This window comes from Oncorhynchus mykiss, chromosome 12 (genome assembly GCF_057628025.1).
Source record: "Oncorhynchus mykiss isolate SJ-2025 chromosome 12, ASM5762802v1, whole genome shotgun sequence".
NCBI classification, from domain to species: domain Eukaryota; kingdom Metazoa; phylum Chordata; class Actinopteri; order Salmoniformes; family Salmonidae; genus Oncorhynchus; species Oncorhynchus mykiss.
The window spans coordinates 45,209,853-45,231,490 of record NC_143033.1 but is presented as its reverse complement, the minus strand read 5'-3'; the positions used below and the strand labels follow the sequence as shown (position 1 = coordinate 45,231,490).

The window sequence follows — 21,638 nt, the reverse complement described above, 5'->3', positions numbered from 1 at the left end:
CTTCCAGGATACCCCGGCCAGGTCGATTAGAAAGGCCTGCTCGCTGAAGTGTTTCAGGGAGCGTTTTACAGTGATGAGAGGAGGTTGTTTGACCGCTGACCCATTACGGATGCAGGCAATGAGGCAGTGATCGCTGATATCTTGGTTGAAGACAGCAGAGGTGTATTTAGAGGGGAAGTTGGTTAGGATGATATCTATGCGGGTGCCCGTGTTTAAGGCTTTGTGGAGGTACCTGGTAGGTTCATTGATAATTTGTGTGAGATTGAGGGCATCAAGTTTAGATTGTAGGATGGCTGGGGTGTTAAGCATGTTCCAGTTTAGGTCGCCTAGCAGCACGAGCTCTGAAGATAGATGGGGGGCAATCAGTTCACATATTGTGTCCAGAGCACAGCTGGGGGTAGAGGGTGGTCTATAGCAGGCGGCAACGGTGAGAGACTTGTTTTTAGAGAGGTGGATTTTTAAAAGTAGAAGTTCAAATTGTTTGGGTACAGACCTGGATAGTAGGACAGAACTCTGCAGGCTATCTTTGCAGTAGATTGCAACACCGCCCCCTTTGGCAGTTCTATCTTGTCTGAAAATGTTGTAGTTTGGAATTAAAATGTCTGAATTTTTGGTGGTCTTCCTAAGCCAGGATTCAGACACAGCTAGAACATCCGGGTTGGCAGAGTGTGCTAAAGCAGTGAATAGAACAAACTTAGGGAGGAGGCTTCTAATGTTAACATGCATGAAACCAAGGCTATTACGGTTACAGAAGTCGTCAAAAGAGAGCGCCTGGGGAATAGGAGTGGAGCTAGGCACTGCAGGGCCTGGATTCACCTCTACATCGCCAGAGGAACATAGGAGGAGTAGAATAAGGGTGCGGCTAAAAGCAATAAGAATTGGTCGTCTAGAACGTCTGGAACAGAGAGTAAAAGGAGGTTTCTGGGGCCGATAAAATAGCATCAAGGTATAATGTACAGACAAAGGTAAGGTAGGATGTGAATACAGTGGAGGTAAACCTAGGTATTGAGTGATGAAGAGAGATATTGGCATATTGGCATTCCCCAGGAGGAGCAGTCCTCCACAGGTATTAATGAAATTCTACAGTATTTCAATTAAATTATTTGAGGCCAAAATTCCATGTATTTATTTTTTAGTCTGGACAATAACCTTTTCTTTTGTAGTCTGGACAATCTTTTTTTTAAATTATAATTTAAGGAAAATGTTTACAGTACCAGTCAAAAGTTTGGACACGCCTACTCATTCAAGTGTTTTTATTTTATTTTTTACTATTTTCTACATTGCAAAATTAATAGTGAAGACATCAAAACTAAGACATAACACATATGCAATCATGTGTTAAACAAATCTAAATATATTTGAGATAAAGCAGCCACCCTATGCCTTGATGAAAGAAAACCTGATGGAGTCTGCAAAAGACCTGAGACTGGGACGGAGATTTGTCTTCCAACAAGACAATGATCCAAAACATAAAGCAAAATCTACAATGGAATGGTTCAAAAATAAACATATCCAGGTGTTAGAATGGCCAAGTCAAAGTCCAGACCTGAATCCAATCGAGAATCTGTGGAAAGAACTGAAAACTGCTGTTCACAAATGCTCTCCATCCAACCTCACTGAGCTCGAGCTGTTTTGCAAGGAGGAATGGGAAAAAATTTCAGTCTCTCGATGTGCAAAACTGATAGAGACATACCCCAAGCAACTTACAGCTGTAATCGCAGCAAAAGGTGGCGCTACAAAGTATTAACTTAAGGGGGCTCAATAATTTTGCACGCCCAATTTTTCAGTTTTTGATTTGTTAAAAAAGTTTGAAATATCCAATAAATGTCGTTCCACTTCATGATTGTGTCCCACTTGTTGTTGATTCTTCACAAAAAAATACAGTTTTATATCTTTATGTTTGAAGCCTGAAATGTGGCAAAAGGTCGCAAAGTTCAAGGGGGCCGAATACTTTCGCAAGGCACTGTATATATATATATATATATATATATATATATATATATATATATATATATATATATATATATATATATGTGTGTGTGTGTGTGTGTATTTAAACAGTGGGGCAAAAAAGTATTTAGTCAGCCACCAATTGAGCAAGTTCTCCCACTTAAAAAGATGAGAGAGGCCTGTAATTTGCAAATAAATTCATTAAAAATGCTACAATGTGATTTTCTGGATTTTTTTCCCCCATTTTGTCTGTCATAGTTGAAGTGTACCTATGATGCAAATTACAGGCCTCTCATATTTTTAAGTGGGAGAACTTGCACAATTGGTGGCCGACTAAATACTTTTTGTTATGGTGCGTGAATGAGGACCCAAAAGCGAATTAACAAACAGAGTACTTTAATGACGAACATACGTGGGCTCAGATGGACAGGTAGATTCCGACAGGACAGGACAAGGTTGCAGCACACACGATGATAGTCTGGTTCAGGCATGAGACACATAAACAAACAAACAAGAATCCGACAAGGACAGGAGCAGAAACAGAGACAGATATAGGGACCTAATCAGAGGGAAAAAGGGAACAGGTGGGGAACGGGGTGAATGGGTAATTAGGAGGAGACAAGGCACAGCTGGGGAAAAGAGGGGGAGAAAAGGTAACATAACAACGACCAGCAGAGGGAGACAGGGTGAAGGGAAAGGACAGAGACAAGACAACATGACAGTACCCCCCCACTCACCGAGCGCCTCCTGGCGCACTCGAGGAGGAAGCCTGGCGGCAACGGAGGAAATCATCGATCAGCGCACGGTCCAGCACGTCCCGAGAGGGAACCCAACTCCTCTCCTCAGGACCGTACCCCTCCCAATCTACTAGGTACTGATGACCACGGCCCCGAGGACGCATGTCCAAAATCCTACGGACCCTGTAGATGGGTGCGCCCTCGACAAGGATGGGGGGGGGGGGGGGAAGACGAGCGGGGGCGCGAAGAACGGGCTTGACACAGGAGACATGGAAGACCGGGTGGACGCGACGAAGATATCGCGGCAGAAGAAGTCGCACTGCGACAGGGTTAATGATTTGAGAGATACGGAATGGACCAATGAACCGCGGGGTCAACTTGCGAGAAGCCGTCTTAAGGGGAAGGTTCTGAGTGGAGAGCCAAACTCTCTGACCGCGACAATATCTAGGGCTCTTCGTTCTACGCTTATTAGCAGCTCTCACAGTCTGCGCCCTATAACGGCAAAGTGCAGACCTGACCCTCTTCCAGGTGCGCTCGCAACGTTGGACAAAAGCCTGAGCGGAGGGGACGCTGGACTCGGCGAACTGAGATGAGAACAACGGAGGCTGGTACCCGAGGCTACTCTGAAAAGGAGATAGCCCGGTCGCAGACGAAGGAAGCGAGTTGTGGGCGTATTCTGCCCAGGGGAGCTGTTCTGACCAAGACGCAGGGTTGCGAAAAGAAAGACTGCGTAAGATGCGACCAATAGTCTGATTGGCCCGTTCTGCTTGACCGTTAGACTGGGGGTGAAAGCCGGAAGAGAGACTGACGGAAGCCCCAATCAAACGGCAAAACTCCCTCCAAAATTGAGACGTGAATTGCGGACCTCTGTCCGAAACGACGTCTGACGGAAGGCCATGAATTCTGAAAACATTCTCGATGATGATTTGTGCCGTCTCTTTAGCAGAAGGAAGCTTAGCAAGGGGAATGAAATGAGCCGCCTTAGAGAACCTATCGACAACCGTAAGAATAACAGTCTTCCCCGCTGACGAAGGCAGTCCGGTGACAAAATCTAAGGCGATGTGAGACCACGGTCGAGAGGGAATAGGAAGCGGCCTGAGACGGCCGGCAGGAGGAGAGTTACCGGACTTAGTCTGCGCGCAGACCGAACAAGCAGCCACGAAACGACGCGTGTCATGCTCCCGGGTGGGCCACCAGAAACGCTGGCGAATGGAAGCAAGCGTACCCCGAACGCCAGGGTGACCGGCTAACTTGGCAGAGTGAGCCCACTGAAGAACGGCCAGACGAGTAGGAACGGGAACGAAAAGAAGGTTCCTAGGACAAGCGCGCGGCGACGGAGTTTGAGTGAGTGCTTGCTTTACCTGCCTCTCAATTCCCCAGACAGTCAACCCGACAACACGCCCCTCAGGGAGAATCCCCTCGGGGTCAGTGGAGGCTACTGAAGAACTGAAGAGACGAGACAAAGCATCAGGCTTGGTGTTCTTAGAGCCCGGACGATAAGAAATCACGAACTCGAAACGAGCGAAAAACAGCGCCCAACGCGCCTGACGCGCATTAAGTCGTTTGGCAGAACGGATGTACTCAAGGTTCCTATGGTCAGTCCAAACGACAAAAGGAACGGTCGCCCCCTCCAACCACTGTCGCCATTCGCCTAGGGCTAACCGGATGGCGAGCAGTTCGCGGTTACCCACATCATAGTTACGTTCCGACGGCGACAGGCGATGAGAAAAATACGCGCATGGGTGGACCTTGTCGTCAGAGAGGGAGCGCTGAGAAAGGATGGCTCCCACTCCCACCTCTGACGCGTCAACCTCGACAACGAACTGTCTAGAGACGTCAGGTGTAACAAGGATAGGAGCGGATGTAAAACGATTCTTGAGGAGATCAAAAGCTCCCTGGGCGGAAACGGACCACTTAAAGCACGTCTTGACAGAAGTAAGGGCTGTGAGAGGAGCTGCCACCTGACCGAAATTACGGATGAAACGACGATAGAAGTTTGCGAAGCCGAGAAAGCGCTGCAGCTCGACGCGTGACTTAGGGACGGGCCAATCAATGACAGCTTGGACCTTAGCGGGATCCATCTTAATGCCTTCAGCGGAAATAACAGAACCGAGAAATGTGACGGAGGAGGCATGAAAAGTGCACTTCTCAGCCTTCACGAAAAGACAATTCTCTAAAAGGCGCTGGAGGACACGTCGAACGTGCTGAACATGAATCTGGAGTGACGGTGAAAAAATCAGGATATCGTCAAGGTAAACGAAAACAAAGATGTTCAGCATGTCTCTCAGGACATCATTGACTAATGCCTGAAAGACAGCTGGAGCGTTAGCGAGGCCGAAAGGAAGAACCCGGTATTCAAAGTGCCCTAACGGAGTGTTAAACGCCGTCTTCCACTCGTCCCCCTCCCTGATGCGCACGAGATGGTAAGCGTTACGAAGGTCCAACTTAGTGAAAAACCTGGCTCCCTGCAGGATCTCGAAGGCTGAAGACATAAGAGGAAGCGGATAACGATTCTTCACTGTTATGTCATTCAGCCCTCGATAATCTATGCAGGGGCGCAGAGACCCGTCCTTCTTCTTGACAAAAAAAAACCCCGCTCCGGCGGGAGAGGAGGAGGGGACTATGGTACCGGCGTCAAGAGCTACAGACAAATAATCTTCGAGAGCCTTACGTTCGGGAGCCGACAGAGAGTATAGTCTACCCCGGGGGGGGGTGGTTCCCGGAAGGAGATCAATACTACAATCATACGACCGGTGTGGAGGAAGAGAGGTGGCCCTGGACCGACTGAACACCGTGCGCAGATCGTGATATTCCTCCGGCACCCCTGTCAAATCACCAGGCTCCTCCTGTGAAGAAGAGACAGAGGAAACAGGAGGGATAGCAGACATTAAACATTTCACATGACAAGAGACGTTCCAGGAGAGGATAGAATTACTAGACCAATTAATGGAAGGATTATGACAAACTAGCCAGGGATGGCCCAAAACAACAGGTGTAAAAGGTGAACGAAAAATTAAAAAAGAAATGGTTTCACTATGATTACCAGAAACAGTGAGGGTTAAAGGTAGCGTCTCACGCTGAATCCTGGGGAGAGGACTACCATCCAGGGCGAACAAGGCCGTGGGCTCCTTTAACTGTCTGAGAGGAATGTCATGTTCCCGAGCCCAGGTCTCGTCCATAAAACAGCCCTCCGCCCCAGAGTCTATTAAGGCACTGCAGGAAGCTGACGAACCGGTCCAGCGTAGATGGACCGACAAGGTAGTGCAGGATCTTGAAGGAGAGACAGGAGTAGTAGCGCTCACCAGTAGCCCTCCGCTTACTGACGAGCTCTGGCCTTTTACTGGACATGAAGTGGCAAAATGACCAGCGGAACCGCAATAGAGACAGAGGCGGTTGGTGATTCTCCGTTCCCTCTCCTTAGTCGAGATGCGGATACCTCCCAGCTGCATGGGCTCAGCACCCGAGCCGGCAGAGGAAGATGGTAGTGATGCGGAGAGGGAGGCGACGGAGAGCGCAAGCTCCTTTCCACGAGCTCGGTGACGAAGATCAACCCGTCGCTCAATGCGAATAGCGAGTTCAATCAAGGAATCCACGCTGGAAGGAACCTCCCGGGAGAGAATCTCATCCTTAACCTCTGCGCGGAAACCCTCCAGAAGACGAGCGAGCAAGGCCGGCTCGTTCCAGCCACTGGAGACAGCAAGAGTGCGAAACTCAATAGAGTAGTCTGTTATGGATCGATTGCCTTGACATAGGGAAGACAGGGCCCTGGAAGCCTCCTCCCCAAAAACAGATCGATCAAAAACCCGTATCATCTCCTCCTTAAAGTCTTGATACTGGTTAATACACTCAGCCCTTGCCTCCCAGATTGCCGTGCCCCACTCACGAGCCCGTCCAATAAGGAGAGATATGACGTAGGCGACACGAGCAGTGCTCCTGGAGTAAGTGTTGGGCTGGAGAGAAAACACAATATCACACTGGGTGAGGAACGAGCGGCATTCAGTGGGCTCCCCAGAGTAACACGGCGGGTTATTGATTCTGGGCTCCGGAGATTCGAAAGCCCTGGAAGTGGCCGGTGGATCGAGGCGGAGATGGTGAACCTGTTCTGTGAGGTTGGAGACTTGGGTGGCCAGGGTCTCAACGGCATGTCGAGCAGCAGACAATTCCTGCTTGTGTCTGCCTAGCATCGCTCCCTGGATCTCGACGGCTGAGTGGAGAGGATCCGAAGTCGCTGGGTCCATTCTTGGTCGGATTCTTCTGTTATGGTGCGTGAATGAGGACCCAAAAGCGAATTAACAAACAGAGTACTTTAATGACGAACATACGTGGGCTCAGATGGACAGGTAGATTCCGACAGGACAGGACAAGGTTGCAGCACACACGATGATAGTCTGGTTCAGGCATGAGACACATAAACAAACAAACAAGAATCCGACAAGGACAGGAGCAGAAACAGAGACAGATATAGGGACCTAATCAGAGGGAAAAAGGGAACAGGTGGGGAACGGGGTGAATGGGTAATTAGGAGGAGACAAGGCACAGCTGGGGAAAAGAGGGGGAGAAAAGGTAACATAACAACGACCAGCAGAGGGAGACAGGGTGAAGGGAAAGGACAGAGACAAGACAACATGACACTTTTTGCCCCACTGTATATATGTATGTGTGTGTATGTATGTACACTAAGTATACCAAACCTTACGAACACCTTCCTAATGTTGAGTTGCACCCCTCCTGGATGTCCTTTGTGTGGTGGACCATTATTGATACACTGATGGGAAACTATTGAGTGTGATCCCAAAAAAACTGCTAAATGGCAGTTCTTGACACAAACCGGCGATCCTGGCACCCGTTCAAAGGCACTTAAATCTTTTGTCTTGCCCATTCACCCTCTGAACAGCACACATATGCAATCCATGTCTCAATTGTCTTAAAATCTTCTTTTAACCTGTCTCCTCCCCTTCATCTACACTGAATGAAGTGGATTTAACAAGTGACATCAATAAGGGATTATGGCTTTCACCTGGATTCACCTTGCAGTCTATGTCATGGAAAGAGCAGATGTTCTTAGTATTTTGTATACTCAGTGTATATACTGTAAATCAGGGTTCCCCAACTACCGGCCCGTTTTATTTGGCCCCTCAAGTTTCTGTTGAATTTTCATTGTTGGACATAAACTGTTAAAACACCAGTAAATCAGCTCCAAGTGATTTTAATTTGGGAAATCTGTCTACGAAAATGTAAATGTAAAATGCATTTCCACGCAAAATAGAGAGATCATATAAAAATGTAAGCAAGGTTTGAAATTATTATGTTTTAGTCAAATATTATATCTGTTTAGGCTTTTTGCAGTCTCCAAATTATTTGTAATTATGTTCCGGCCCCCCGACCATCCGCTCAAGAAGAAATTGACCAGTGGATGAATCTAGTGGAAGATCCCTGCTGTAAATCGTTGGTTTGTACCTGTGTTTGGTCCGGGTCTGGAAGTCGTGCTGGTACCAGGACTGGAAACCTGGGGTGGGTGCTGGTTCTAGTGCTGGGACTGGGTCTGTAGACAGGAGGAAGGGCAACCTGAGGAGCAAGCAAAGACACACAAGGAAGCCCTAGACCCAGTGGTCAACGGTGGCACTCCCCTGTGGTCTGCTTGCTTCAGGTGAAGGTTAGATTTCTGGTCCATCCTCTGCACCTCGTCTGGTGTCTGGGACTGGTTCTAGTACTGGGTCTGATGCTGGAGCTGGGACAACCTGATGAGCGAGCAGATGTAACCGATGTGAAATGGCTAGCTAGTTAGCGGTGGTGCACGCTAATAGCGTTTCAACCGGTAACGTCACTCACTCTGAGACCTTGAAGTAGTTGTTCCCCTTGCTCTGCAAGGGCCAAGGCATTTGTGGCGCGATGGGTAACGATGATTCGTGGGTGTCAGTTGTTGATGTGTGCAGAAGGTCCCTGGTTCGGGGCAAGGAGAGGGAAGGAAGCTATACTGTTACATTGATGCTGTTGACCCGGATCACTGGTTGCTGCGGAAAAGGAGGTCAAAAGGGGGGTGAGTGTAACCAATGTGAAATGGCAAGCTAGTTAGCGGTGGTGCGTGCTAATAGTTTTTTAACCGGTGACGTCACTCGCTCGGAGACCTTGAAGTCGCTATTCCCCTTGCTCTGCAAGGGCCGCGGCTTTTATGGCGCGATGGGTAACGATGCTTGGCGGGTGTCAGTTGTTGATGTGTACAGAGGGTCCCTGGTTCGAGCCCAGATAGGGGCGAGGAGAGGGATGGAAGCTATACTGTTACACAGAGACAGAAGTGATGGTACTCCCCTGTGGCCTGCTCGCTCCGGGCGTAGGTTGGTATCTTTAGGGGATTCCTTACTCTGTGCCCTGGTTGAGATGGTGTTTTCTGTGTCCAGCCTGGTTTCTCCTGTTCGGAAACTGCTTCAGGCGGTTGGCTGGTTGTGGCTGGGGGAGTCCAGGATTGTCCGTGGAGTCAGGTCAGACCGCTGTCAAGACACTTACAGTAGCTTTCCTTCTTCCCCAGTCTTTCAGGTGTCTGAGTGGTCCGTGAACTTGGGGACCAGCCATAGCCGTGGTCAAGTCACTGTTACTAGCGCTGTCCCCTTGTCCATCAAAATAAAATAGAAGATGGAGAAAAGGTATAGAGGGACACAACCCCGGAAAATCTCCACTGCACAGTGTGTAATGAGGAGAAACCAGAGTCTGTAGATTTTCAGATTTCTGTACAGATAACAGTACAGAAAACTGTACACACAGATGTTAGATGATAGTATTTCATGTGTGGTTTTATCAGGATTGTGGCAAATATTTTCTATTTGTGGTCAAATTTTGTTTGGCGGTAAAGACTTCCTTCAGGGGACACAGCTAGTGAGTTTGATTGACAGTGTCAGTGGTTTTGTTTATGCCATGATCAACTCACATGGAATCACGGACATTTTCAATTTGCTTACGCGTAGAAAGATGATACCAGAGTTTCCCATTTGGGAACAAGTAGGTGTGGTGAATTTGTGGTGAATTTCCCAGAGCCTGAGGCTTGCACCAAGGGTCAGGATAAAGATGAGTCTGTGACAGTAGGACTGAAGTTTTTGGAAGATGTGGACCCTTGCCCTTTGGCTGATCCATTTGTTTTTTTAGGGTCAGTGAAAACAGAGTTGGGTGCTGTAGAATCAGTGAGGTTAACCAGAAGTGGTCTTGTGATAATTGTTTGTGTTTCTGCTGGTCATAGGTACGAAGGTGTTCTGCGTTAAAACAATGGGGGCACGAAATTTGAATTGTTTTGCTCTCAATAAAATAGCGCCATTGAAAGGAGTGATTTACTGGGGTAACAGTAAATGTAAAAGTTGACCAACTGAAGGGGAAGATTCCCGGTGTTTGATGCTCGTCGTTTTGTGTGACGCAGGCAGGGTGGTGTGAGTGGTGGAAGAGTCATTGTTTGTTGTTTTGATGTTGAGTCTGCCTGACAGAGTGATGTTGGGATATATAAGTTATCCTGTACGAGCTTTTGTGCCAAATACTTTACGTTATTACAGGTGTCAAGCTTATGGGCATGTAGCAGCAGTGTGTAGGAGGGAGGTTCCTAGATGTGAGAAGCTTGCAGAAGGGCATGAGACAAAGTGTGTAGGAGGGAGGTTCCTAGATGTGAGAAGCTTGCAGAAGGGCATGAGACAAAGGAATGTGTAGCGTTGGGGAAAGTAGTGGTATGTGTTAATTGTAGGGGTACTCATGGGGCTGGGGATCAGAAATGGCCCGTGCGAGAGAGGCAGGTTGATGTTTTCATGGTTAGACTAGTGCAAAAGTTGTCATATGCTGAGACAGTGAAGAAAGTGGAGGAAGATGGGTCAAGGGGGAGGGATCCTGAGAGGAGGGGTGTGAGGTAGATATGTACCAGTACAGAGGGATAGGCCAAAAAGTGATATGTTAGAGTAAAATTGGATTTTTAGCATTTATAGCAATGGTTATCAACTGTACTGGAGGGATAGAACATAAGAAAATAACATAAGAAAATTGAGGTTGTGGTGGCAGCTGCAGAGAGGTAGTTGGGTGTGGGAGACATGACATTAGAAGATTTACAGGGTGTGTTAAGTGGTGGTCTCTCATCCTTTCAGGTTGTTGGCCTGAGGTAGGACTAAATATGTTTAAATTGTGGAGTAGGGTAGTGTTATTTTTTGTGAGTGTAGTGTTAGAGGGTAGTTTATTTAAAACAATATAAAATAAAGAAAAATTCAAGCAATGTACAAGGGAGTTAGTTGTACTCCAGTGTAGTATGTGGCTGTAATGCAACATTGGATGCTAACAGCTGTTTCACCTCATCAAAGAAGCAGCAAGCTCTACGCAAATAACTTACGTTCACTTTAACTAAGAGGTCCCCAGTTTCAGACATGACATGTGCACGGCATCACTCCTCATTGGCTTACTAAAATAATGTGCGTGACAGCCTCCTTGCTATTTTTTTTTTTTTAACAATATCACTGGCACCTCCAAGTCTGGTAAGTAGCGACTACTAATATGTTGAATACTTTTGTCGATTTGACTATAGTGTTATTGTAGCCTCGTTTGCGTACTACCGTCAGCATTCTTAGCTAGCTAACGTTAACTAGTTAGTACAGTTTAACACACTGCTAGCCATCCTCTTCCTGTCCGGGCAAGCTAGCTAGTAGCTAGCCTGTCTAGTAGTGGGTTTGTAGGCTTGCGAAAAAGGCCATACAGTTTTAGGTTGTAATCGTAACATTATTTAAACGTACTGAATGTTCAGCCTTCCCATTAAATATATTCGTAGCATTGATTAAGTTAACGTCGATGTGGTCGGCAAATTAGCCCCCTAACTAGTTGTCGTGAGTTAAACATCAATTTATCATTCGCAGGGCTAATATTGATTAATTTGGTCCTTTTTAGCAGACCACTCTGAAAGGGGTGTTTTTTTTGTTGCCAAAGGCGTCTTACTTAGGGCGAAACATTTGCAGCGGGTGTGCCTCCCATGGCATGTGTCAACTTGAGTAATTAGCCTATCCCCATAGTCATTGGCCTATCCTAGCTGACTTAGTAGGCTTCCATTATGTAATGGCCGTATGATTTCCATGATGTATTTGACTCAGGTGTGTTTTTTAAATATAAACTACGTTTAAAAACGACTAACGTTTTGAATGTTTTTTCTTTCTCACAGGTTGACACATTTCAATTGATTAAACATGTTTCTGGCCAAAAGACTCATCGGTGGCATTCTTGATGTCGTAAGGTAGGGAGGGATCTTCTAAATCATCATCTCTTATGATCACCACAGGAATTTAGTCTCTACATGTTTCTGGCTAAAAAAAATAAAAAATGTCCGATGGGAAGGTGGTTGAGGAGGCTGTATAGGTTGTGGGGGAGGAAGGGCAATGAAAGTAGTCTAATTTTAGGACACTGCCACTCTTAACTGATTGTACCGTTGCAACAGCCAAGCTATGTCGGATAGGAGCATGATTCTTCAGATAGTAACCTCAGACCATAAATAAATCGCTCATCATACACTATATTATCAAACGTATGTGGCCACATGCTTGTTGAACATCTCATTCCAAAATCATTCCAAAATCATGGGCATTAATATGGAATCTCTCTCCCCCCTTCACTTCTATAACAGCCTCTTCTCTTCTGAGAAGGCTTTCCACTAGATGATGGAACATTGCTGTGGGGACTTGCTTCCATTCAGCCACAAGCATTAGTGAGGTCAGGCACTGATGTTGGGCAATTAAGCCTGGCTCACGGTCGGCGTTCCAATTTATTCCAAAGGTGTTCAATGTGGTTGAGGTCAGGGCTCTGTGCAGGCCAGTCAAGTTCTTCCACACTGATCTCAACAAATAATTTCTGTATGGCCCTTGCTTTGTGCTCGGGGGATTGTCATGCTGCAACAGGAAAGGGCCTTCCCCAAACTGTTGCCAAGAAGTTGTCTAGTATGTATACAGTAGCGTTAAGATTTCCCGGTACCTACCTAACTCGGTAGTGAGTGTTGCAACTGAGGACAGTTGATTTTTACGCTCTAGCACTTGGCGGTCCAGTTCTGTGAGCTTGTGTGGCTTACCATTTCGCGGCTGAAATGTTGTTGCTCCTATTTATTTATTTATTTTCTCACCTTTATTTAACCAGGTAGGCCAGTTGAGAACAAGTTCTCATTTACAACCGCGACCTGGCCAAGATAAAGCAAAGCAGTGCGACAAAAACAAGAGTTACACAAGGGGTAAACAAACGTACAGTAAATAACACAATAGAAAAAGCTTTGTGCATATGTAGTAAAATTAGGGAGGTAAGGCAATAAATAGGCCATGGTGATGAAATAATTACAATTTATCATTAAAACTGGAGTGATAGATGTGCAGATGATGATGTGCAAGTTTAGATACTTGGGTGAAAGAAAAAAAAAACAATATGGGGATGAGGTAGTTGGGTGGGTTATTTACAGATGGGCTGTGTACAGGTGCAGTGATCGGTAAGCTGCTCTGACAGCTGATGCTTAAAGTTAGTGAGGGAGATAAGTCTCCAGCTTAAGTGATTTTTGCAATTCGTTCCAGTCATTGACTGCGGAGACCTGGAAGGAAAGGCAGCCAAACGAGGTGTTGGCTTTGGGGATGACCAGTGAAATATACCTGCTGGACCGCGTGCTACGGGTGGGTGTTGCTATGGTGACCAGTGAGCTAAGGAGGGGCTTTACCTAGCAAAGACTTGTAGATGACCTGGAGCCGATGGGTTTGGCGACGAATATGTAGTGATGGCCAGCCAACGAGCATACAGGTTGCAGTGGTGGGTTGTATATGGGGCTTTGGTGATAAAATGGATGGCATTGTGATAGACTACATCCAATTTGCTGAGTAGAGTGTTGAAGGCTAATTTGTAAATGACATCGCCGATGTTAAGGATCGGAAGGATTGTCAGTTTTACCAGGGTATGTTTGGCTTCATAAGTGAAGGTGGCTTTGTTGCGAAATAGGAAGCTGATTCTAGATTTGATTTTGGAATGCTTAATGAGAGTCTGGAGAGTTTACAGTCTAACCAGACACCTAGGTATTTGTAGTTGTCCACATATTCTAAGTCAGAACTGTCCAGAGTAGTGATGCTAGTCGGGCAGGTGCGGGCAGCAATCGGTTGAAGAGCATGCATTTAGTTTTACTGCTTTTAAATGCTAGTGTTGTATGGCATTGAAGCTCATTTGGAGGTTTGTTAGCACAGTGTCCAACGAAGGGCCAGATGTATACAGAATGGTGTCGTCTGCGTAGAGGTGGATCAGAGAATCACCAGCAGCAAGAGCAACATAATTGATTTATATACAGAGAAAAGAGTCTGCCCGAGAATTGAACCCTGTGGCAACCCCCATAGAGACTGCCAGAGGACCGGACGACAGGCCCTCCGTTTTGACAGACTGAACTCTATCTGAGAAGTAGTTGGTGAACCAGGTGAGGCAGTCATTTGAGAAACCAAGGCTATCAAGTGTGCCGATGAGAATACAGTGATTGACAGAGTCGAATGGCGGTTATCGATGGCGGTTATGATATCGTTTAGGACCTTGAGCGTGACTGAGGTACACCCATGACCAGCTCAGAAACCAGATTGCATAGTGGAGAAGGTACGGTGGGATTCGAAATGGTCGGTGATCTGTTTGTTAACTTGATTTTAGAATGGCATGGCAGGATGGATATAGGTCTGTAACATTTTGGGTCTAGAGTGTCTCCACCTTTGAAGAGGGGGATGACCGCAGCAGCTTTCCAATATTTAGGGATCTCAGATGATACGAAAGAGAGGTTGAACAGGCTAGTAATAGGGGTTGCAACAATTTCGGCGGATAATTTTAGAAAGAGAGGTCCAGATTGTCTAGCCCAGCTGAGGGGGGGGGGGGTGTAAAGCATGGACAGCTGTAGAAAAATGCTTATTGAAACTTGATTATTGTAGATTTATCGGTGGTGGCAGTTTTTCCTAGCCTCTGCAGTGGGCAGCTGGGAGGAGGTGGTCTTATTCTCCATGGACTTTAGTGTCCCAAACCCTTTTGGAATTAGTGCTACAGGATGCAAATTTCTGTTTGAAAAAGCTAGCCTTTGCTCTCCTGACTGTGTATATTGGTTCCTGACTTCCCTGAAAAGTTGCATATCGAGGGGCCTGTTCGATGCTAATGCAGTACGCCACAGGATGTTTTTGTGCTGATCAAGGGCAGTCAAGTCTTTAGTGAACCAAGGGCTGTATCTGTTCTTAGGTCTACATTTTTTTGAATGGGGCATGCTTATTTAAGATGGTGAGGAAAGCACTTTTAAAGAACAACCAAGCATCCTCTACTGATGGGATAAGGTCAATATCCTTCCAGGATACCTGGGCCAGGTCGATTAGAAAGGCCTGCTCACTGAAGTGTTTTAGGGAGCGTTTGAGAGTGATGAGGGGTGGTCGTTTGACCGCGGACCCATAGCAGAAGCAGGCAATGAAGCAGTGATCGCTGAGATCCTGGTTGAAGACAGCAGAGGTGTATTTAGAGGGCAGGTTGGTCAGGATGATATCTATGAGGGTGCCCTTATTTACGGATTTCGGGTTGTACCTGGTAGGTTCCTTGATAATTTGTGTGAGATTGAGGACATCTAGCTTAGATTGTAGGACGGCTGGGGTGTTGAGCATATCCCAGTTTAGGTCACCTAAGTGTACGAGCTCTGAAGATAGATGGGGGGGCAATCAATTCACATGTGGTGTCCAGGGCACAGCTGGGGGCTGAGGGGGGTCTATAACAAGCGGCAACAGTGAGAGTCATATTTTTGCAAAGGTGGATTTTTAAAAGTAGAAGCTCGAACTGATTGGGCACAGACCTGGATAGTATGACAGAACTCTGCAGGCTATCTCTGCAGTAGATTGCAACTCTTTGGCAGTTCTATCTTGACAGAACATTTTGTAGTTGGGGATGGAAACCTCAGAACTTTTGGTGGCCTTCCTAAGCCAGGATTCAGATACGGCTAGGACATCAGGGTTAGCGGAGTGTGCTAAAGCAGCGAATAGAACAAACTTGGGGAGGAGGCTTCTGATGTTAACATGCATGAAACCAAGGCTTTACAATAACAGCACTTAGTTTAGCAGGGCAGACATTTTACAAACTGACTTGTTGGAGAGGTGGCATCCAATGACAGTGCCACGTTCAAAGCTCTTCATTAAGGTCATTCTACTGCCAATGTTTGTCTATGGCGATTCCATGGCTGCAGGAACGGGTGTGGCTGAAATAGCCGAATACACTAATTTGAAGGGGTGTCCACAAGTGTGTGTCCCCTATCTATCTCTTAGGAATGCTACCAAGTGACTAACCTGTTAATTTCCTGTGTCCTTTGCAGCAATATTGATCCAGCTGTGTTTGTGCCCTCTGACCCAGTGAGTGGCATCGCTATTTTATCATTCAAGTTATCACTTGAGCATACTGTTTTGCTGAAAATTTGGATTTGTTATGGATAATAGTAACCTGAAGTGCAAATGTTATCGTGCAGCCCGCACCACGAAGGCCACTTGCGTACGCAGAGCAGAATGAGAGTGACGAGGAAAGACAGTTTCGCAAAGTCTTCCAGCAGTTGGCTGGAGATGTGAGTACGATAGGTCCCTGTCACTTCTCACACATTCCTATTCTAGTTTACCTTCATAATACCCCTGTAAATGTAAACCCCTTGTGGCAATGCCATTAGAAAGGCACTGTGACTGCTGAAATTGATGCAACATAGCAGTTTGATCTTCATGTAATTATTTCTGCTTTTAAGTATGGCTCAAATTCACTATTGAATATTGTTAAGACACTTTATACGTGGTATTCTTCGATGTTGGATTAATTAAACGGAATAACTTTTCCCTAAGGACATGGAGGTGAGCCCAACTGAATTGATGAACATCTTGAACAGAATTATTTCCAAACGTAAGCTATGTTTCTGTCTCTGTTCATGTGGCTTTGCCTGTGCTTGTGTGCATTAAGTGTATACCTGTTCAATCCCTCTCTCAGAAAGCCATGTTTGAGATGTAATATTTGTGATTAATTTCTCAGTGAGATTGATTTTTGTTTGTGACTCATTAAGGGCATGGTAATCCAGTGAGTGAACTGGCTGCTTTTGAATTTCAGATGGTGACCTGAAGACAGACGGGTTTAGCATTGAGTCCTGCAGGAGCATGGTTGCAGTCATGGATGTATCCTTCCTGTTATTACCTGTTTGTGGTAATGCATCTGATGTTGATGCAAAAATATCATTTCCAGAATTTAGGGCCATAAGGATGGAGAGATAATTCAGACATAGCCATATAAAAAGTCTCAGCAGGGGAAGGTTTATTGACAACCCATGTTTCTCAAGCCATGTTTCTTGAGTTTAGGTCAATTAAAATTATCCATCATATAACACATGGATTATTTAAATTGACCTAAACTCTTGGAAAGCATAGGTTGTTCATAACCTCCCCCTTGTTCTTAGACCTTTTTTCTATGGCTATGTGGAAATACCTTCCTAAGTGAGTATTTGTTCACGTCCCTTCAGTGATTTTTGAAAGGAAATTACTGGTTAAAAAAAATATGGTGGAAACTCTCACTCCACCAATCCAATGCTTTTCGAGTTGTGAGAAGTAGTTGTGCACATGTTCACTTCACTTCTCTGATTTGAAAGGAAATGGGGGAATTCTCAATTGGTAATGTTTGTCCTCCCCTCGACTACTCCATCCTCTTTTCTGTGACCCGGAAACCGATAAGTGGTCACCATATGTAGGGATGTCGATTTGTTAATAGGCGAACGGAAGAGTTTGCACCTCTGATAGCCTCCTCCAGCCAAGGACATTCTGATGTTTCCTATCACAGAAGTGTTTTGAAATCTGCCCACATCCCCTTGGAATCATTTGTTGTTTTCTCGAATGAGAAGAACCCTGCACATGTTTAAAGTCAATACACTACTTATCTTTTATATATGAAATGTCTGGCTACATTTCTTTTTACCACTTTACACATGTATTTTGGGATTCCTCCTCTGTAAACGTAATTAGCCTGATGTGTGTGGTGGAGTCTAATTTCATACTGCGTATTTGTTTCCTTTCTTCCGCTCCTCGATTTACCTTTGGCCTTTTTCAAAGGAGACGAGTGGTGGAAGCAAGGAGTCGAGCAAAACAAATTGAGAATCTCCCAATGACTGGTATAAGAAATAAAGTGGAAACTCCACCTAGCCCATGCCTCCACCAATCCAATGCTTTTAGATTTGTAGTGTGCACTTGTTAACCCTTTCACTATTTGAAAGGAAATTACTCGTATAAGAAATATGGTGGAAACTCCCATTAGCCCCTGCCTCCACCAATCCAATGAGGTAACTTACACCTTCCTAATATTGAGCAGCCTTAATTCATCGGGGCATGGACTCTACAAGGTGTCAAAAGCATTCCACTGGGATGCTGGCCCATATTGACTCCAATGCTTCCCACAGTTCTCAAGTTGGCTTGATGTCATTTTGGGTGGTGGACTGTTCTTGATACACACAGGAAACTGTTGAAGTTGAAAAACCCAGCAGCGTTGCAGTTCTTGACAAACTCAAACAGGTGTGCTTGGTACCTACTACCATACCCTGTTCAAAGGCACTTCAATCTTTTTTGTCTTGCCCAATTACCTTATGAATGGCACATATACACAATCCATGTCCCTATTGTCTGAAAAATCCTTCTGTAACCCGTCTCCTCCCCTTCATTGATTTTGAAGTGGATTTAACAAGTAACATCAATAAAGGATCATAGCTTTCTTCTGGATTCACCTGGTCAGTCTGTCAGGGAAGGAACGGGTGTTCTTAATGTTTTGTGTACACAGCATTGTTATAGGTGTCATGTTTTTGTTAACCTTAACGCTGTTGCAGTGTGACAGTACTGGGAAGCTCGGATTCCATGAGTTCAAACACCTCTGGAACAATATCAAGAAATGGCAGGTGAGAGTAAAAGTAGTTTGAGAGTATTGGCACTAATATACATTTTATTTTTGTATTAGAAAGTATAATACAAATTTGGAACCATGGAGATTTAATCATAGATGTATTTCACTGTTTTTTTTCAGGGTGTGTATAAGACTTATGATACTGATGGCTCTGGGGTTATTGGTGCAGATGAGCTTCCCAATGCTTTCAGGGCGGCAGGTAAAAGCTATCATGTAGCACAGAAACATTTTGGCTGTTTGCCAGACACTTTTTACAGCATACATCTTGAAACATTGCACTTTTTGAAATGAATACATTTTGAATCTCTTAAGTTCTTAAGTAAAGTTGTGTTTGACCCAGCAATTCTGTTATTATTTACAACTTTATAGCTATCAGCTTTTCAGTGTGGACCAAGGATGTACATTAAACCTAAACATGTATGTCTATGGTTTGGACACAGGCTTTCCCCTCAATGATGAGCTGTTCCAGATGATCATTCGCAGATACAGCGATGAGAACGGGAACATGGACTTTGACAACTGCATTGGCTGCCTTGTGAGACTGGACGCTATGTGCCGTAAGTCCGACTCCCTGCTCTTTCCGATCTCATCACCATGGCAAGGGTTATTTTAGATCTGTATAGGTGTTCGATGTAAAAAATAAAAACATACGCATTAACCTTTGTTACATTTGTTGTGTGTCAGCACAACTAATGGTACTTTGAAAATAATGGGGTACATACATAATCATTGTGAAAATTTGCAGTTGTTTTGTCACTAAAAGTAGTATCTTCTTGATTCAGGTGCCTTCAAAACCTTAGACAAGAATAACAATGGAACTATCAAGGTCAACGTTCAAGAGGTAAGCATGTCACACTTACAAGCTGTAACAATTAGACGGTTTTATGAATGTAATTAGCCTAGCAGAACTACTTTAGGAACAACATTGTAGAGTAATGCAGACGATATCACACGAGGTCAAAACCCACCATTGTACAGGGTTGATGTCAATCAATTGTTTTTCTTTCTCTCTGCAGTGGCTCCAGTTGACAATGTACTCCTAAGCACATTAAATGGCTACACGTGTTTACAAAACAAAACCACTCTTTCTACATGGCGCTGCGCTTTAGACCACTCCAGGGACCCCCTATGTCAGTCAACCAGCCCCCCAATTTATGCAGGTTTCCCTACATGCTTTGCAACCTACACTATGTGAATATAGCATTTTCCCATATAACGAAGGAGAGTTGTAGACCAATTTGTAGACTATTGTGGTAGCAAAAACCTGCACACGGTGTTCTTTGGGCTGCTCAATACCAATGCTAGTCTTGCACTCGCCCACGACTATCTGCTTGTTTTCCTTTTGAATTCAAGAAAACTTCTACACAGGCTATGGCTGTCTTCGCCTTTCAAAGAGCTCTCTCAAATAGTAGTAATTTAACAATTATTTAAGCCAGTTATGAAATAGCCTGTCACATATGTAGGTAGGTACACAACGCCAATACAATGCTAGTTTTTGTCATGTCTCACAACATTGTCTTGTGCCATTGCTTCATGAAGCCAACAGATGCCATTTAATGATTGGGTAAATGTTGCCATAAGTCATTGAGCTGTTATTACTTTGAAATGTATGGAATTAAAGAAATCTTAATGTATTTATTGCATGTGTTATTTGAACACTTCAAGCCTACTTATCGACCATTCAATCATTAAGGGTTGATGCATTTACCTAATGGCTGGAATGATAAATGTATTTTTTTTTAAATTATAGTTCAAATGTGCATCCAACACAGTGCTCTAGCTCATATATTTTGGTCAGTCCAGGTACTTCTCCTTTCACAGAAAAGTAAACCACGTAACTAGCTACTGAGCTTGCTTACAAACAGGCGTGAGAAATCTGACTGGTTAGCTAGCTAGCCAACTACAATGTTTTCCCACTAGTCAGAAATTACACAACCTTCATTTCCCTCAAAGGTAAACACTATCGTGCATAGTAATATTAGAAATATCAAGTTTATTGTTGGTATTTGTCGGTCTTGTAAAAAGAATGAAGAGGCGACAATGCGTGGTAAACGTTGCGTAGCTAGCTACAATTTTGTAAAGCCGTGACTCTTTAACATGAGTTTAGCTAGCGTTATTTGTGGATAAACATGGGCAAATTTGAAAAACGACATTTGATTGAGGCATTGTGCTTTTTAAAGTGCTAATATGCTACCATTTGCCATACCAACAGGGTTTACCGCTGTGTACATTAACGTTAGCTAGCAAGTCATGCATTTTTTTCGAAAGGGTAACTAACTAATGTAGCTACTTAAATAGGTTGCAGGGCTTGTATTCTTTTTCTTTCATGCAATGTAACGGGAACCAAATATAATATAAATGCGCATTCGTGGACACTTCACTTTACCTCATTTTTGATGCGCCTCTTTAGCACGCCCACCTGCCGATTTTTATCCAGCTTATACTGTAATCAGAATTCTATAATTTTTCAAATGCATCTTCTTTTAGTTGTATGCTGTCTATTTGATATAGGTCCAGTGTTGTACTGAGAATTGTTTTGGGAAGGTCGAGACCAGAGAGAAAGCAGACCACGAGATGGATAAGGGGCATTGTGGAAGATGTCTGCCTCACTTCAATGAATACACATTTATTAAAAATGGATATCACATTTACATAAGTATTCAGACCCTTTACTCAGTACTTTGTTGAAGCACCCTTGGCAGCGATTACAGACTGAAGTCTTGTTACGTATGACGCTACAAGCTTAGCACGCCTGTATTTGGTGCAGACCCTCTCAAGCTCTGTCAGGTTGGATGGGGAGCGTCACTGCACATGTATTTTCAGGTCTCTCCAGAGATGTTAGTGGGTTCCAGTCCGGGCTCTGGCTGGGACACTCAAAGATATTCAGAGACTTGTCCCCAGGCCACTCCGGCGTTGCCTTTGCTGTTTGCTTCTGGTTGTTAAACTGTTGGAAGGGGAACTTTTAACCCAGTCTGCGGTTCTGAGCGCTCTGTAGCAGGTATTCATCAAAGATCTCTACTTTGCTCCATTCATCTT

The 21,638-nt window shown here is 44.9% G+C and overlaps 1 protein-coding gene across 1 annotated transcript; it reads left to right on the top strand.

Moving 5' to 3' along the window:
- Positions 1-10,957: 10,957 nt before the first annotated feature.
- LOC110537656 (calpain small subunit 1) lies at positions 10,958-20,236 on the top strand. Its single transcript, XM_021623865.3, has 11 exons — positions 10,958-11,173; positions 11,848-11,919; positions 16,009-16,045; positions 16,159-16,251; positions 16,517-16,574; positions 16,776-16,840; positions 18,529-18,597; positions 18,723-18,801; positions 19,043-19,159; positions 19,385-19,443; positions 19,619-20,236. The coding sequence occupies exons 2-11, from the start codon at positions 11,873-11,875 to the stop codon at positions 19,643-19,645; spliced, it is 651 nt and encodes a 216-aa protein (XP_021479540.1). The 5' UTR covers positions 10,958-11,173; positions 11,848-11,872; the 3' UTR covers positions 19,646-20,236.
- Positions 20,237-21,638: the final 1,402 nt, after the last annotated feature.